Consider the following 18,197-nt stretch of genomic DNA (forward strand, 5'->3'; position numbering starts at 1 on the left):
GGCAGGAAAGAAAGCTCAGTTTTTCTTCCAATGTCACATCAGAGTACATGGGACAAGGGGAGCAAGTCAACTGCTACATGGATTTGTCAGATTGGTTGCTTGTTTGATTTGGGACTTGCCCTGAACTCCCATTCCTCTTTATTTTCATTCTTTTTCCCTTCTGCACCATCTTCAGATCTGTCACTTTGGCCTCTCCCAGCCCGTGTGGATGAGCTTTCCAGCTCCACATGGAAACAGCCTGATGTTGCTGACTCACTGGATAAGGAACATTTTGTCTGAAACAAGCAGCTTCAGTGAGTTTATTATCCACTCCAGTGCACAGGACACAGGGAAGCACGTCGGTCAGATTCCCAGCATTTCCCTGGAATTGGTGTCCCTGTGGGCTTGTCCCCTCCCCACAAATGCACTTAAGGAAATTTGGGGTGGCTTGTAAAGTTTCCCAGACATGCGAGAGGGATTTCCAATAATTCCTTCTAGTTAAATCATAGAATCCCAGAATGTTTTGAGTTGGAAAGGACCTTAAAGCTCATCCCATTCTACCCCCTGCCATGGACAGGGACACCTTCCACTATCCCAGGTTGCTCCAAGCCCCGTCCAGCCTGGCCTTGGACACTTCCAGGGATCCAGGGGCAGCCACAGCTGCTCTGGGCACCCTGTGCCAGGGCCTCCCCACCCTCCCAGGGAAGAATTCCTTCCTAATGTCCAATCTAAACCTACTGTCTGTCAGTTTGAAGCCATTCCCCCTTACCCTGTCACTCCTTCCCAAGTCTCCCAGCCTTAATGTCTTACCCGGGTTTTGCAGCTGCTCACCAAGATATCTGTACTTGACAGAATTCCGAAGGATCCAACTGATTAATGTGGCTTTTAGGAGGACGTGGTGCTCAGAGCTGACCTCAGGGCACCCCTGATTACCTCACAGCCAGTGAGGAAAATCCATCCCAGTAACCCCCTGTCTTGGGAAACATGAGTCTGGACTTGACATCACTCACAAGGGAGTTACTACAGTTTGCATCACTTCGTGAAAAGGGATTAAAATGGGAGTGAGCATCCCCTTTTCCAGCCAGGGAAGTTCCTCCTGGAAGAAGAGACACTTGCTGGCTGGTTTGCTGCACACAGCTGAGGAGTGAGCACGCCCTGTCCGAGGGGCTGCGGTCACTCCTGACAACCCAAACCTGCTGAACTAACACAGCATCTCCTGAGCTCCTGGCATAGCTGTGGATGTCCCTGTCCTTCTCCAAGGCTTGCCAGGATCCCGAGCCTGTGGTGGTGCCGATAGGCAGCACCCATATCCTGCACATAAGGCTGTTTTATCCTGCTTCTTCCTTGTGGGCTTCCCCAGCCCCAGAGCCCGCTCCCACCGAGCCTTCCCAAACCACAGCTGCCTCCCTGGCGTGCTTGGGCTGGCCTGCCCTTGGCCTTTTCCTCTCCAGCTTCCCACCTTTCCTTGCTACGAGCAGTGTGGCTGAGGAGGAGCCCTCGCCCCCTTCCCTGCTGCTGCCAGGAACCACTTTAGACCTTCTGGTGGGTAATTCTAAGCTGCACTCAAACCTTTGGGAGGATGGCTTGCCATGGCCCTTCCGCTTTCCCACCATGGACACAGCGCTTGAGCCCAGCTGGGATCACTGGAGTCGCTGCCACTGTGTCACCTGGACCCTCTTTGGTACCACCAGGCTCGGGTTTGGGGATGGATGGCCACCATCCCGGGGCTGATGCCACCAAACCCAGCCAGGGCACCACAGGGATGTGACTTCCCACTGATTTCTCACCTTGGGGGAGCCACCCCTCAGACCTAAAGCAGAGGGAAGCAGCCACTGGCCAATGGGAATTGTCACAGGTCGAATCCTGGCAGAGGGAGAGGTGGAGAGGATTCTTCCCCCGGGGGGAGAGCACGCCTTGTTTCATGCAGAAGAGGACTTGGCAAGCCTGACCTACATTTTGGATGGCTCTGGTGCAGCAGACTGGAAACTCGGTGGCAGCTCCAGATTAAAAAAAAAAAAAAAAACTGGGGCAGGCTTTTGTTGGATTACGGAAATGATTAGCATGAAACACGATTCTGTGTCTTATTTAATTGCATTGATTGAATGTACCCCCCCTCACGTTTTGTATTCAACATGCTGCTGGATATTATATGGAAAGCAGCCTCATGGAGTTGAATGTTTAGCCTAGCAGGGAGAAAAAGGTTGAGATTTATTTTTACTCTGAAAGCATAAAAATACATCTGGAATGAGCTCGCGCATTGGGTGCTCCCACTAAAACTAGAAGCAGCTAAACAGTGACAAGTGCCAACATTTCTGTTTTCATTGTTAGGCTCCGAAGTTGATGCCACAGACACTGAAATGCAAGATTAAGGCACACTGCTCCTTCTTTGGACACAGCCAGCTCATCTCGGTGCTGCTGTGGTTTGACGCCTCGGGCTTTACATAAAGGGGGAGGGATGGACACAGGCATCAAGGAGCATCTTGGAGAGGAAAAAAAAGCAGGAGAGCCTCAAGTGCTGGGCAGCCTGAAGTCTGTGATCTCAAGAAGCACCCGGCTGTTCTCGGGGGAAGTTGTCTCTTTTGAAAACCGGTGATGTTTTCTGCTCCTTCCTCCCCCCAGTTCTTCCCAGAGAAAAGCAGTGCTGAGTGGAGGTGGGGACTACTCGCTCCAACACAAAGATTTCAAAAGGACGGGATGCTGACATCCTGAAGGGAAAAACAAAACCCGTGGGACGTTTCCTCCTCACCATTGAAAAGGTATTTGGGACTCAGAGAGTCTCTTGTCTCTCCCCTTTGTCTGCAGCTGAAGAGGGGCCGGGGCTCAGCCCTGATCTCCTTTGCTGGGGAAGGCAGTAATTGCTTTTCCAGCTGGATTGCCCGGCAGCATCCCCTGCTCTTCCCAGGCACCCTGTGAACGAGGAGACTTTATGGAGCCCTTCACGGGTCCTTTGTTTACACGCCCTGGGCACAGAGTCACTCAGAGGAGGACTCAGAGTCACTCAGGACATCGACACAGCCACAGAAACACGGGAAGAATTCCAGGTGCCCTTGCAGGGCCGGTGTCATTCCCTTTTAGACACTTTCTGTGGATGCTCAAACACTTGGCTTCAATTTCTGGACAGAGCTCGCCCAGCACTGCAATCCTTAGGGACAGGGCATGGATTTGGGGAGAAAACGCGGCGTTTGATTTGAGGAAGAGCTTTGATGTTCAAATGAGTGATGAGACAGAGGGACAGGAGGAAGGAGAGGTGTGGTAGGGCAGAAGGGGAGGATGGTTCTTACCAGGGGTTTCCTCTGCTGCTGGGCCTGGCAGGGAGGACACACACAGAGGTTTCCCCCATTTTCATTCCATAAATGAAGTTCTGCTGCGGGGGCTGGTGAGGGTTGTCTCCAAAGAGAAATGGAATATTTTCCTTATGGTGAACCACAAGAGAATGTTACTACATCCTGCTTCTTATGGCTTATAAATAGAAGGAGGGAAGGAATGACTGGTTAACTGTGTGACCTCAGTTTGGGAGGAAAAAGCCTCCCAAGAAACCTCAGGAACTCACCCCATTAAGCATACAGGAAAATGGCACCGATCTGGCACCTTAATTATATGCTAATGACATCCGACCGGGAAGAAAAGCTTCAGATGTCTGAAGGAAAAATACCTGACTGAAAGGGGTTGTGTGTGCTCACAGGCACTTTCTGACAGCTACTCCCTCTTTCTTTTTGTCTTTTTTGTTTTTTAGCATTTAAGAAACAAAACAAAACAAAAAAGCAGACTGAAGAACCAGGTGAACCTTTGACATTTGTGTTTGATTTTCGTCCCCTAAGCACGAACTGAAAACAAAACAAATCCTGCTGCAGAGAGGTTTGTCAAATGTACAGACTTTCAATGACCCTTCTGTTCATAATGTTTTCCTGAGTGACTTTTAGCTAAGATTGCAAATGGTCTTCACCCATCACCTTCTGGTGAACTTGTCTGCAAAATACTTATTTTCCTATAAATTTATTTGCTCCACCTGGATTAAAAAAAAAATCAGCTACTATAAATACCAAGTTTAATGAAAGTATCCCCCGATATGTAATCCAATTATGATTATGATGATTATGAGTTATTATTATATATATTATATATTATAATATATATATTCTATTTTAATATTATATTATTATGATTTTTTTTTTACTTGCTGCTTTGTTTGAATTACTACTTCCCAAGGACTTTGCATTACACCTGGATGCTTCCAGAACCCTCTACTCATAGCAGAAGCTGATGATGACGGTTTTACTAACTCATGTTTACATCCATTCTCATGTGGTGCTGAGAATGGGACTGAAATTATACCCAAAAAAACCCAACCAAAACCAGCTCAAGAACGACTACTGAATGGTTATTTTTGCCTTTCGTGAGATGGGGTCTATAATTCTCAGCAAAGGCTGTGTGACAATCCCTTCAGGTTTTACCTAGGGTTTGGGAAATATCCCTGATACTTGTACAATAAACAGAGGGGGGTTTTCTCCTGGAGGGCATAAAATGCCCTAACTAGATTTTGTTTCTTAATTGATTATTAAAATGTTGTAAATTATAAATTATACTAAAAATATCAGCCTCATGTGTGTCACTGGGGGTAGCCATCATGGGACACATGAAGCAGGATTTTGAAGAGACACAGAAAGGAGTTTATTTCATTTACTTTTATATAACCAATGCTGTGGCCAGAAGCAAAACCCCATCGATGTCAGCTTAGGTGCATCAGCTTTAATTTGAGATAGATTAGCCAAATCCTTCTGTTATTTGGGTTCACCTGAACAGGTTGGATTGAGGATAAAACAGGACTGGGTCCCTCTGATACCTGTCAGGGCTGTCAGCTTTTGTCTGGCAAAAAAAGGTTCCCCTTTTGTACCTTCTCATATTTGAGTAATGGAACCGTCCCAGGCTGGGGTGGTTTTTGAGGTGCTTTGCTAAACAAAAGGCTGCTCTCAGAGGGGCCACCCTCTGCTCTGCCTCACTTCTGGCTACCCCTGCTCCATCTCAGCTCCTTGTCTCGGGGCTGGGACACAAATGCCTTCTGCAGTGTGTGCAGAGCCAGGCATGTTCCTCTCTAGAGGGGGATTCCCCTCCTGATTTTGAGCTAAGCAGCTCAAGGACAGGTAAAAGGGATAAAGTGGTGTTTTGAGGGTGAGGACACGCAGTGCCAGCAGCCCTGCTGGCTCAGCCAAGCATGCCACAGGTTAGGATGGTGATGAGACATCAGCTCTGTGAAATTCATCATCAGTCAGGCACCTTTTGTAAAAGAAAAGCTTCCATGCATTATTAACCCCTCCCAGACCTCACAGCAAGTTCCTCTGCGTGGGCAAGCGTTTGAGGGCAGATTCTTCCCGCTGCCCCCATCCAAGAGGAGGCCCTCACTCCTTGCAGGCATTATTTATGTTCCTTCTGCAGTCACTGGGGAAGCTCTGTGCACACAGAGCCATCCCACCCACAGGGTGGCTGTCTCCAGCTGAGGATTCCCTGACTGCTGGCCATGTGCTCATGGCATCTACAGGAATGCTAAGAGGGAAAACGTGCCTGGAGGTGTCTGTGAGCACGTGTGGAAGTGTGTGGCCATGTGTGCAAGTGTGGCTGCACACACATGTCCACAGGCTTGATCAGACAGAGAGAGCAAGCTGATTTTGGGGCAGCTGGAGTCCCTGTGAGAGGGAATGAACAACAGGAGCTCCCATTCCATGGAGACAGGCAAAAGGGCTCAGGGAAGCTCTCCCCAAGACGCTGCTTCACAGCAGCACTGAACGCTCTGCTCCTCACTCACCTCTGCTCTAGAGAGCTGCTAAGTCTTTCCAGATGAAGGGTGTTTATTTAACTTATTGATTAAACCAGCTGCTGCCGCTGACAGGAACCTCACATTTTCCAGAGAGACAGATAGGGGACATGAGAACTGGCGATGGTTCCCCTGTGTCCCCCCTTCCAGAGGGAATGACTGCTCTTTGTGACCAGGCTTGTGTTACACCAGGCTCTGCAGCTCCAGGACCATGAGCCTGGAGAAGAAATGAAAGCAAGTTCTGCTTGAGGGAAACCCCTAGAACCTGGGTGGCTGTTTCTTTCTTTTTAACATGAAATTACTAATTTCCTTCAGTATGGAAACTGAGATGGCAACAGAAAACACAGCCACTGAATCAGCTTGACTTATGAAAATCTTTAGTTACCCTTGCCACATCGATGTGTTGTGATACACTAAACAAAAGGTTTTGGGCTTGAATAGAAGAGAACGTGGGCCACAAACCCAAACACACAGAATAAAAACTGCAGGATTTCTCATGGAGCAATGCTCCTGATCCCCACTCCTTTTGCTGATGCTGCAGCAGCTCCAGCTGCTCCATATCCCACATCACACCCGCAGCAGATGAAATCTGTCATGTGCTGCAGCTTCTCTGTGGCTGGATGGGTCCAGAATGTGTAATAATTTAATTCTGCCCACTTTCCCCTCGGTAGGACACTATATAATTCCCTCACTGCACTGCTGAGTTTCACAAAGCCCTCAGTTACCTCGGAGACTCCTGAAACCTGGCTGAAATTCCCATCAAAAGTTCCTGCAGGGAGAAACAAATCAACAGGCAGACAGGCAAGCCCACCTCCATGAGCAAAGCAAAATAAATCCCACGGCAGGACTGGCGCAGCGCACACAAACAGCTCCGAAGGCCAGCCTGGAGGAGACCCAAAGCCCTGCAACAAGGCAGGGCCACCCCTTTCCTGTGAAACAACCACTCCTGCGCTTCCAGAGGGAGGCCCTGGGGTTGCTGTGGACAAAAGTCGAGCAGCCTGGAAGGAAATTGCCTCCTTGTTCCCTCCTGACAGGGAGTTAACCTCGGGGAGCATCCAGCTGAAAGCTGTGTGTTTGGAACTCGCTCCGTTCTGCTAAGAAAGCACCCACGGGAGGACATCTTTCCTGCAGCTTGGGGCAGTCCCAGCAGCCCGACGGAACACGACGGCTGTGATATAGAAAAGATCCCAGAGGAAAAGATGGCTCCTGCTGCTCTCCCTGCCCACTGACACGCGGCACCGAGCTTCTCCTCGGGCTCCTGGGCGTTCCCAAGATTTCGTAGCACACCAAGCAGAGAGACAGCAAACAATTACTTTGCTGTGTGATGCCAGTTTATCTGTAATGCATCTAATTCTCTGAGTGTCCTCGTTTCTTTTTCCCCAGGAAGGAAGGAAGGGAGTTAGAGCCATGCTAGAAACCAGAGTGCATGAAATGATTGAATTAGTGAGCAGTTTCAAAGTTCACTTCAGCAGAAGACTCACGGTGTTTGATCTTCCTTCCTCTGCCACCACTGGCAATAACCCCACTAGATTTGGTGGAAGCAGGAGCAGAGCTTCAGAGCTGACACCTCAAACAGCTCTGACCTAAGTTACCATGAGAAAATAGGGACAAGCCTATGGAAAACCAGATTTAACCCAGATTAAACTGAACAAAAGACATGGATTAACCAAAACACAGCAAAGCAGAGAGAAGTAAATGAAGGCATTGCACTGTGAATGCTGATGAAAATTAGGTAAGTTTTAGTCAAGTCTCACACGGGATATTTGAAAGCGTTGGCACTCCGTCTCTTGTTCTCCTGTGTGTTTTGATCAGCACCAATGTGACCTCTGGAAAAGCAGTCTCAGGATGTCCCAGTCAGGCTCAGGGATTCATTCTCAAGAATTTCAGTTCTTCTCCCTGCAGATGCAGCAGGCAGCTGTGGGCTCCCAGATGATGTGAGGCTGTTCACTGACAGCCCTACCATGGCATTGTCTGCTCTCAAAGATAACATCCACTTCTTCAAGCAGAGCAGGAAAGCAAAACAGAGGAGTCTTCAAGGAGAAGGATGTGGATCATCTCCCCAAAAAAACTGTCATATGTCACCAGGACAGACAGATAATTTTTTTAAGGGGAAAAGGCAGCAATTTCAGCATTACGACAGCTCCTGAGGCAAATGTCCTGGAGTATACTCAAGAAACAAAAGAGGAAGCAGAAACTAGGAGGTGACTTTTGGATTAGCATTTTGGGTTTGAAAAAAACCTCACCAGCAGGTTCATTATCTCCTGCCCTGTGTGGTGGCAGCCACTTCCTTAGCTGGCTGTCCAAGATGTAAAAAAAAATTCAGGGAAACAGTGTGATTTTCCTGGCATTTAAACTATTTGGGGTTTGTGTTTTCTGAGCTATCTGGATTAGATAACAACCCTATCTCAGACTTGTCATTGCTGCTCTCTCTGCTTTGGGCAGCTCTGCTCTGTGTCCTGGCAGGGTGATGTGTTTCTGTGTTTCCTGACCCAATTTACATATACCACGTTGTTTAATAAACATTTAAAATTGTATTTTCTCCTGCCAGCGTTGAAATGGATATGCCTTTTCTGAATGACAGACCCACACAGCCTTGAATTATCTGGGGCCTTGTTGACCCATTCCTTGCTGATCCAGAGGCTTTTCCTCTCAGCTCGATGGAACCTTTTGTTGTTAGAAGCAACCTGACTGGGCAGAGTTTTGTCGAGGAAAAGTGCCCTGAAGGGAATGTGGTCCCACCACCTTTTGGTGGCTTATTTCTAAATAAAACCTTTGGGGTTCACAGGCACTGCAGTCGAAACTCCAGAGCAGGGAAGGGGTTTGCCAGTGGTGTCCCTGAGCCCTGGCTCCGGCTGCCCAGGGGCTGGGCTTGTACCCAGCAAGGGGGTCAAGGAGTGAACAGCCTGGAATTTCACAGCAGTCTGTGAACGGGGACTCGAACAGATAAGCCAAGCCCTCTGCGTCCCTGGGGCTGGCAGGGAGATGCTCTAAGAAAAGGCTTCTGAAAGCAGCAGCCAGGAAGAGTTTGTGTGTTTGCAAATTGCCTCCAAGCCTTGTTAATCCCTGCTCAAATACGGAGCTTTGTAAATTGATCCTTCCTTTCTCACCAGCCTCGCTGGTCTGGTGTAAAGCAGAGCTCTTCTTAGGCAGGGCTTAAAGAGCAGAAGCAAAACCCAGCAGGACTTTCAGAGAAACACCAGCTTTCAGGGCTTCACCCTAAATCCAGTATTCCCCTCTGGACGTGTGCTGCTCCCAGCTCGAGAAATTGGTGATTTGAAACAGAATCGCAGAAAACAATTGAAACGTGAACAATGCAGAGCCTATTGTTACTCACCCAGGAAGCACTGCGTGAAGTCACTCTGTCCCAGGGTATTTTTAAATAGCTCTTCAGTGGGTAGATGTTTTGGTTCTCTCAGGGGCTGCCTGAGATTCACCAGCAGTGTTAATTAGCTGCTGCTGAAGGCTGTGCAGTCTGCCATTCACCATTCAGGCTGTGGGCTCCATTTCTAGACTACCACACTGCCAGAGAAAACTCAGTTAGGGGCTATTTATAACGTCTTTAAATAGGCAAGTTTTCATGTTTCCGACCTCACTCTGTAAAGATAAGCTAAAAGGTTCGAGTTTCTGTCAAATCATGAAAATTTGCTTCTCAGTATGGCTTAAATGAATGCTTGCTACATTTTATTACTCCTATAACATGTATCAGAAACAAGAGACAGATGTGAGCCCCCATGTACTCTCAAGATCAGAAAAATCTGGTTTTTTCAGGGTTTGGGGTTTTTCATAGAAAGCATCCCAGTAATAATAGCACATCATCCCCCAGGAACCTCGGGGAAGGAACAGATATGAGGCCGGCAGGCTCCGTTGTGGCTCCATCTGAACGATTTTGAGTCCAAACAGATTTTATTCCACAAACCTCCTGCTTCCAAGTGCCAAAGCGGAGCTGTGGCAGCCTCCAGCCAGCCTGGAAATTCATCCTGAGGAGCAAAGAGGGGGGAGAAAGCAAAGCAAAAAACCGCAGCATTACGTGGTGCCAACCCCGAAGTCCTGAGCGAGCTGGAAAACCCTCACTGGCAGCGCTGAGCGGCAGTGAAATCCCTTATGGAGATGTGCCCTCTCCCGGCCTCCCCCGGAACGCCTGCAGGGACACAGGTGCACAAGAACCGCACAGAAAATCATTTCGGGATGCTTCAGGTGAAGCCGCTCAAGCAGCAGAGCAGACCCCTGTGACGGTGCTCAGCAGCGTGGCGGCATTTGGACACTGGCATAGCTAAAGAGCGAGTTAGAAAAGCAGAATGCATTTCTGGGATTTGATTCCTCGTTTGAACCTTCTATTTGCCACACAGAGAGATTTGGGAAGTTTTTAGAGTGGTAAAACAACTCATTACACCGACAATACACTGCAACTCTTTCCTCCCTTCAAGAGGAACCAAGTGTTCATTCCCAGTGTAAAATTATCAGTTCTTGCAGATCATATGGACATGGAGCAACAAAAATATCTTCACTACTTAGCTCCTTTTGCTATTTCCATCCTGTTATTTTTTTCACTGAGAATTTTGACTGCTTTTCAGCAACTTTCTCTTTTTAATTATGGAATATATTTTTTTGCAAAGTGTAATAGACAAGGAACATTTTGGAGGAAAAGTCTGAGGTAATCTATCGGGGACAAAATGAATAGTTTGGGCATAAAATCTGAGCTGATCTGTAGGGAAGTGAATGAGCATTTTGAGGTAAAAACGAGGTAGTCAGTGGTGGACATGTAGGGAAACTTTTGAGAGTAAACTTCAGATAGTGTAGAGAGTAGAGAATTAATATTTTTAGGTAAAAATGAGGTAATCAGAAAGGGACAGATAGGGAAAAATTTAGGGGCATAAATGTGAGGTAATATCCATGGTGGGGAATGAATATTTTGAGGTAAACTGAGGTGATCAGTAGTAGAGAGATACGGAAAATTTTGGGATAAAACTTGAGTAGCTCTGTAAAGCTACAATGAATATTTTGGAGGGAAAATCTTATGTAATCTGGAGGGGAGAGAATGAACATTTGGGGGATAAGGTAGTTAATTATGGGGTCTCTTGGTCATAAAATGTACATCAAAGAAAGTGATTTGAGCTAGGGGGGAATGGGGGGCCCTTGGGGTTTGCCTGTTGATGGTTTTGGGGTGCTCTCTGATGTTTTGGAAGAGGTTCTGTGGCACAGCTGCAATGACAAGCAATACATAGAGCAGCAGTGTCTATTTTTTTTTTTTTTTTAATCTTCCCCATCAGCTGTAAAAGCTTCTTGCTTTGGCATTCATTTCTCCTCCCAGCACGAGCAGGAGCAAACCCTTGCATTGATTTGCCCCGCAGCAGAGAGAGGTCGTGGGAATTTTCAAGTAATTTCTCACTGACCAGACTGGCAGAGCAAAAGCCCAAAGTGTTCTTCTCTTAAGTGGGTGTTTATCACTATGAGCTGGGTCTCACTGCCCTCTCACGGCTGGATCATCCACGTGCAGCCCACTCCAGCGAGTGTCTCATCTTCCTCAGGTTCTTGCATGAAATTCCCAGTCAGAATGTTCTGGCCAGCATCTTTTAACTCCAGTCAGCCTGGAATGCTCAATTAACTTTCCTTTCTTAGCTCCCATCATTTGTACAAACCCAGTGGAGCACCAGCCAGGCTGGAAAATCTCCCTGAGGTCTCTATTGGAGAGTGGGAGAAATGTCTGTCCTGGCTGGGGTGTCCTTGGTGGGCAGAGAAATCTGATATTGCAATGCAAGTGGGAATGGGATGGTCTGACAAGGCATGAACAGATTTCTGTGCTCTGGAGTGCCTTTAAACCTTTCCCTGTCAGGTTTTAATGGGTTTCTCCTCAAGATTTCCTGTGGTCCAGCATCCCTGGTGTCCCTTATTTTATCCAAAGTACAATGGTAAAGGATTGAATAACTGACAAGTGGGATCTGGATGAAAATGGTTCTGATAAAATCAGGCAAAGAATACAGTAAGAGAAAAGAGCATCCTTTCAATAGGTAGGGAAATAGGTAGGGATGAAAATGCTGGGAAAGGGCACTTTTATATTTGACTTGGTGTCACTTCTCAGGGACAAAGCCCCACAGTGAGCACTCAGAGCAGAGGTGGGAAAGCCGGGAGCCTTCGAGCTCCTCATTTAATTTTCCTTTCCCGGGGAATGAGCGCGGCATCCCGGCCCGGTGCTGCCGCCCTGTGGACACCGTGGGGCACTGCAGGTCCGCATGGAAGCGACCCTTGGGGCTCCGCCATCCGATCCTTTGGGATCGTGGAGTTGCGGTGTTCGGGGATCCAAGAGCTGTCTCCCTTTGGAGCCATTTTAAAGGTATGATCCTAGAACATTTGGGAGGCTATCTGCAGAATTCCAGAGTTTGTAGCTGGATCTCACGCCAAGTGCAGCAGGCGGGCGGGGATTCTGACCCGTCCCGCCCAATGCCTCCTGCTCAGCCGGGCTGAGCTGTTGCTGGCTCAGGTTTTCCAGGGAACTGCAGACCACCGAGGACCGATGCTCTGGGAAGCAGGGGCTGGACTTTGCAAAGCCGAGGTGAACTTTATAAGAAAGCGGGAAGGGATTTGGGCAGAGCGGGGAATGAACGCGGTCCCCGCCGGTGCCGCGGCCGGGACTCGAGCGGGGCTTTGCGCACCCGGTGCTGCCGCCCTGTGGGGAGCGTGGGCACTGCAGGCCCCGGCGCCGCGAGGGGCCCCGGAGGCTCCGCCGGGCGGGGCCTCAGCAAAGAACGCGTCCCAAAGCCTCCCCCCCTCACCGATACTGTGGGTGTGGGGTCAGTCACAAGGACACGGGGCTCCTCTTTTCCTCTCTGCTGGGATTCACTCCCTGGGAATGACATTTCTGACAGCCTGGTCCTACCTCTATCTGCTGGAAAAGGGTAGAGGTGAATTCCAGAGTTCCTTTGGGATAATGGAGTTGTGGTGGTTGGGGATCTGAGCTCTCAGCCGGGATCAGGACAACGACAGGTTTATATCCCATAGAATTGGCTATTTATAACCCTCTTCCTCACAGCCCCACTGACGTCCTTGTGGGAGGCTTGACGGAATTCCCCGGAATTCAGCTGATTTTACCCACCCTGAGGTGAGGCTCCAGTTGATACTTTAAAGCAGAAGAAGGTGGTGGCCAGACATGTTCCTGGCTTGTGGTGAAGCAGATGCTTCCTTCATCCAGGATGGCCTCACTGGTCTCTCCAAAGGGTCCCACAACCTCACTGTGGTGACTAAACCCCAACTATCCCAACCCGTGTTGGCTTTGGGATGGGGATATCCCTGGCACATTCTCTTCAGCACTGCTTTTCCCAGCACAGCTTCATCCCATCCTTCCTGGGGCCGGGCTCCTGGAATGGAGGGTTTGTGTTGTACAAGCAGTGCAGCACCGCAGGCCCTCCAGCCCCTCTCACCAGCCCAGCCAGGCTCAGCATCTTAATTGGCTGAATTATCTTAATTGCCCACGTGCTGGGAAGCAGCCATGCCAATTCCAGAGAGAGTGAAGAAGGAACAACACTGTTTGAGGAGAAACATAACAGAACGGAGGTTTCCAGAGAGGAGTTTTTAGGGAGAAAGAAGAAAGTGTTTCTAGGTTTTCCAGCTGGGAAGAGCAGCACTTTCCGGGGGCAGTGATGTGGGCAGGCAGGAGCAAGCCAGCTGATGTGGCAATTCCCATTATTCCTTACTGGCACCTCCAATAAACCACCCCTGTGGGGTCTGATCGCAGCGGGGTCAGGGGTCCCTCCCCTTTTTAGGGCATTCTCCCAGCCCTGGAGTGCCACTGGAAAAGGCAACACAAGCGTTACCTGACGTCTTCCCTGTGCTGTCAGAGCTCAGCTTTAGCAGGGACAGACTCTGGGAGTAGGAAAATAAAGCACCGAGGCCAGTGGGTGGGGTCCTGGCCATGGGTGCCTCCCTCCATCACCCCCAAATCCTCCCTCGGCCTCCCCACGGCTGCAGAGCTGCTGCTGCAGGGTGGGAGTTGGAGAGCAGAGACCACAAAGCCAGCTGGAGCCAGGCCAGGCCTCAGGGCTGTTGGTTTAGGGTGATGCTTTAGGGTTCCCAGCGCTTGGAAGAACTTCTGCCCAGTCCCAGTACTGGCTCCAAAGCTTTATTGGGGGGATAAAGGAGGGGGGAGAGGGGCAAGGTCACTGTCCCTAGGGCAGGAGGATGCGTTTCAAGAGCGTTTTCGCCTCAGGGCTGAGCCTCTTGGGGAAGCAGATGTCAAAGTAGATGTAGAGGTCTCCCTTGCGCTGGGGGTCCTGGAGCAGTGGCATTCCCTCCCCTGGCACCATTTTACAGTACTTGGGGCTGCCAAGCAAAGAAGGGGCTGAGAGGAGCCTAGGGATGATCCCAACACGGGAGCCATGAGCCCCACCTGCAGAGCCCCACGTGGGTTTCTCAGGTTATTTGCTCCTCCAGCTTCATCCAGGGGCCTGTCCTCCTCTTCCAGGCTCCAGCATCCCCCTCATCCACCCACGCCCAGCCCTCTCCTTGCCTCTGCTCCCAGCAGCATGGCCCCAGACCAGAAGAGTTGCCCACTGTGGGCATCATCCTCCTCCTGCAGCCCCAAACCTGCTGGAAAAGGTTTTGGAGCACCCCAGTGCCGAGGAGGTTCCTCCCAAGTGCCCGCTCTCCTCTGAGCCCGGTTTCCCCCGGCACTTACTGCACAATGTCATTGATGGGGATGTTCAGCAGCCTCCCATCCAGTGTCCACACATCCAGGGTGCATCCAGTCAGCGCCTGCCGGGCATGGAGTGGCACCAGGAGCTGCTGCTGCAGCCCCAGAGCCCAAAGGTGAAGGTCTGTCCCCTCACTTGGCTCTTTACCTTTCCCAGGGGGATTGTGGCAACATAAAGGAGGTTGTTGTCGATTCGTTTAAAGTTTGGGTGAAGCTTCTCTTGGACAACAAAGGTGATGTCAGCTGGAATGATGTTTGGGCCCTAAAATTGAGGGGAAAAAGATCATAGAATCATGGAATCCCAGGATGGTTTGGGTTGGAAGGGACATTAAAACTCATCCAGTTCCGCCCCCTGCCATGGGCAGGGACACCTTCCACTAGACCAGGTTGCCCCAAGCCACATCCAACCTGTCCTTGGAAACCTGGAAATTATTTTATAGAGGGAAAGCTGACACAAATTGCTGCTCTTTTGTTGCTGTTTTCAGCTGGCTAGAGAGAGGGGAAAGGTGTTTTCTTCCCTTAAGAGAAAAAGGAGTCTTTTCTCCAAGACTCCTGTTCAGCCAAGGACAAATCCAAAACTGTCTTTCTGCCAGGGAGAAAACCACCCCTTTCAATTATTTTTCTTCAACCTGTTCTAAGGAAAATCCAGGCAGGAATGGCTCCTCAGAGTGCTTCTGAGCACAGTAATGCTGAGTCTCTCTGTTGGTCATGCTGCTGAGTGCCCTCAGCAATGGGAAACCAGAGCTTCATACCATGGAAGAACTTTTTTCCATGGAGGGGGCAAAGCACTGGAACAGCTGCCCAGGGAGGGCATGGAATCTCCCTCTCTGGAGACATCCCAAACCCATCTGGATGAGTTCCTGCTCCAGGTGACCCTGCCTGGGCAGGGGGTTGGATTAGGAGGTCTCCAGAGGTCCCTTCCAAAGCTGACTATTCTGTGATTCTGTGCTTACCTGGTCTCCTTCCTTCTCGAAGGTGATCCTGGTGCCCCGCTTCCATCCCGGCTGCACGTCAATCGTTAGGATCTTATCCCTGATGGTGCTTGTTTGCCCATCCTCGTTCATCACCTGGGGGTGCACAGCGAGGGGCCCAAAGAGGGAGGGTCAGGAGTGCTCTGCTCACCAGAGGAAAGGGCCAGGGCGGGTTGTACTCCACACCAGAGTGGCTGTGGGTACACACCAGGATCAGATCATAGAATCATGGGATCCTTTAGGTTGAAAAAGACCTCCAAGATCAGAGTCCAACTGTTCCCCCAGGACTGCCAAGGCCACCAAATCACATCCAAGTGCCACATCCACACAGCTTTAAATCCCTCCAGCAATGGGGGCTCCACCACTGCCCTGGGCAGCCTGTTCCAGTGCCTGATCACCCTTTCAGTGAAGAAATTTTCCCTAATACCCAACCTAAACCTCCCCTGTCACAACTTCAGGGTGTTTCCCATGTCCTAGAGCAGGAGAAGCTCAGGGCTGGATCCAGGAGACTGGGACAACAAGGGGGGGACGCCGGTCACCAAGGGCACAAAAAGGAGTCAAAAAGCAGTGTGAAAATGGAATGATGGGAGCCCCAAACATGCTGAGCTCCTTCTCCACCCATCTCTGAGATCAGCCCTCGCTTCCTACCAGCTCCCACATTGCCTCCAGTGCTGAATTCCCTTTGCCAAGGCAGGGGGGGGACATTGGTTCGGGTCCTTCTGGCTTTGGTGCTAATCCCTCCCTGTGACAAGCTCCTGGGACAGAGCCATCCCCAAATCCTCAGTGTCCCACACTGAGGGCAGAGCCCACCCCAAAATCTACCCCCTTCACCCCCACAGCCCCTACCCTGCGGGAGATCTTAATCTTCTTGGTGCAGCCATGGAACAGGTCCTCGAGGGACACGTAGAGATCCCGCACGATGGGGGGGTCCCGCTGCAGCGCCCCCCGGCCTCGGGGCCCTCCGAAGGGCAGCAGCACCTCCGAGCCATCCTCGGCAAAGAACTCTGTGTGAGGCAGCAGAGGGACGGCCCCTCACTCGGGTCAGAGATGGGGGGTCCTCCGGGGTCTTTACCTCCCTTCTTCTCCCGCCCGGAATCACCTGAAGTGGTTTTTCCCTGGAGTGTTTATGGCAACCTCGCCTCCCTAATCCCTCTTTTTGATGGGAATCGTCCCAGAAAGGGTCACAGGAGCAGCTGGGGAAAGCTGACAGCCTGAACATGCACCTCCAGGCCTCTCCCGCACGCAGGACTAGGGGAAGTCAGGATCTATATCCTCCAAGCACCGGAGGGAACTGAGTGGGCAGGGAAACATTCCTTTAAAGCTTAATGCTCTGAGCTGGCAGCTGCCATGGAATCATGGCAGTCACAGACAGACCCCAGCCACCCTCAAGTCTCCCAGCTTACCTGCAAAGGGGTTGTCCCCTCCAAAGAACTCCCTGAAGACTTTGTCAGGGTTGTTGTGGAACACATATCCGACGCTCCAAGGGTTGTCGCTCGCAAACTCCAAGGGGATGCCACCTTTGAGCCCCTCTTCGCCAAATTTGTCGTAGATGCCTTTCTTCATGGCTTAGGGAACAAGGAAGGTTTGGGAATTGAGGGAGAGCCCCAGCCTGAGATCTGGGTTTTGCTTGGGTGGAGGCTGGAGAAGAGGGTTCCCAGGAACAGCAGGGATGGACATGGGAGTGTGTGCCAGTTCCCAGCTGGGCTCTGGGTCTCAGAGCTGGTTCTGCCAGGGACCAGGAATTCACACCCCCTTCCAGCCCCTCCTGCCCCTCCAGTCAGTGGAAGGGGACACTCCCCACTTACGGTCGCTGAGCACATCGTAGGCCTCTGCCAGCTGCTGGAACCTCTTCGGCCCCCAGGGCTCCTTGCATTTCAATGGATGGTACCTCAGAGCCAACTTCCGATAACTACGGATCACAGGATGTTTTGAGTTGGGAGGGGCTTTAAAACCCATCTAGGGACACCTTCCACTATCCCAGGCTGGACAGGGCTTCGAGTAACTTCCAGGCATGGGGCAGCCACTGTTTCTCTGATGAGCCTGTGCCGGGGCCTCATAATCCTCACAGGGAACAATTCCTTCCCAATATCCCATCTATCCCTGCCCTCTGACAGGGGGAAGCCATTCTCCCTTGTCCCCAGTCCCTCTCCAGCTCTCCTGGAGCCCCTTTAGGGGCTCTGAGCAAGGGGCTCTGAGTTCTCCCTGGAGCCTTCTCCTCTCCAGGTGAGCACCCCCAGCTCTCCCAGCCTGGCTCCAGAGCAGAGGGGCTCCAGCCCTCAGGGTACCTCGGTGGCCCCTCCAGACCCACTGAAGGGGACAGCAGACACCCCATTCCCACATCCAGCCCGGGCTGCCCCCCTAGCTGCCCAGACCCTTTTCCCCCCTTCCCAGTCCCCACTGTGGGGCACAGGGGGAGGCGACGGACAGCCACTCACGGGGCCGCCCCGCTCCCGCCGCCACCCCCCGGGTCCCCATGTTTCCTCCCGGCCCGAGGGGAATCTCTGATGCCGGGGGTCCCTCACGCCTTCTTGATGTCGTCGGAGGTGGCGCCGCGGTCCAGCTCCAGCACAGCGTAGTAGTCCATGCCCATGGCGTCCCGTTGCTATAGCGACGAAAAGGCCTTCCGGTCGGCGCCGCGCGGGGCATTAAGGGAAGCGTAGTTCTCCTTCTCACTTCCGCACTCTGCCGGGCCCCCCCCCCAATCCTCTCCCCTCATTTTTTTTTCTTAAAAATCCCCAGATTTTCATGGAAACACATGTGT

General features: G+C 51.0%; 1 protein-coding gene across 2 annotated transcripts; it reads right to left on the minus strand.

The window, feature by feature from the left end:
• Nucleotides 1-13,879: 13,879 nt before the first annotated feature.
• Nucleotides 13,880-18,125, minus strand: DNAJB13 (DnaJ heat shock protein family (Hsp40) member B13). 2 transcript variants are annotated; one of them, XM_032095025.1, is made up of 8 exons: nucleotides 17,959-18,125; nucleotides 17,242-17,345; nucleotides 16,840-17,001; nucleotides 16,283-16,440; nucleotides 15,419-15,532; nucleotides 14,614-14,727; nucleotides 14,451-14,527; nucleotides 13,880-14,095 (listed from the first exon to the last, which is right to left on the minus strand). In XM_032095025.1, the coding sequence occupies exons 1-8, from the start codon at nucleotides 18,024-18,026 to the stop codon at nucleotides 13,942-13,944; spliced, it is 951 nt and encodes a 316-aa protein (XP_031950916.1). In that variant the 5' UTR covers nucleotides 18,027-18,125; the 3' UTR covers nucleotides 13,880-13,941. The 2 variants fall into 2 exon arrangements, with proteins under 2 accessions (XP_031950916.1, XP_031950919.1); XM_032095028.1 differs by having other exon boundaries at nucleotides 13,981-14,114.
• Nucleotides 18,126-18,197: the final 72 nt, after the last annotated feature.

This window comes from Corvus moneduloides, chromosome 2 (genome assembly GCF_009650955.1).
Source record: "Corvus moneduloides isolate bCorMon1 chromosome 2, bCorMon1.pri, whole genome shotgun sequence".
Taxonomy (NCBI): Eukaryota; Metazoa; Chordata; class Aves; order Passeriformes; family Corvidae; genus Corvus; species Corvus moneduloides.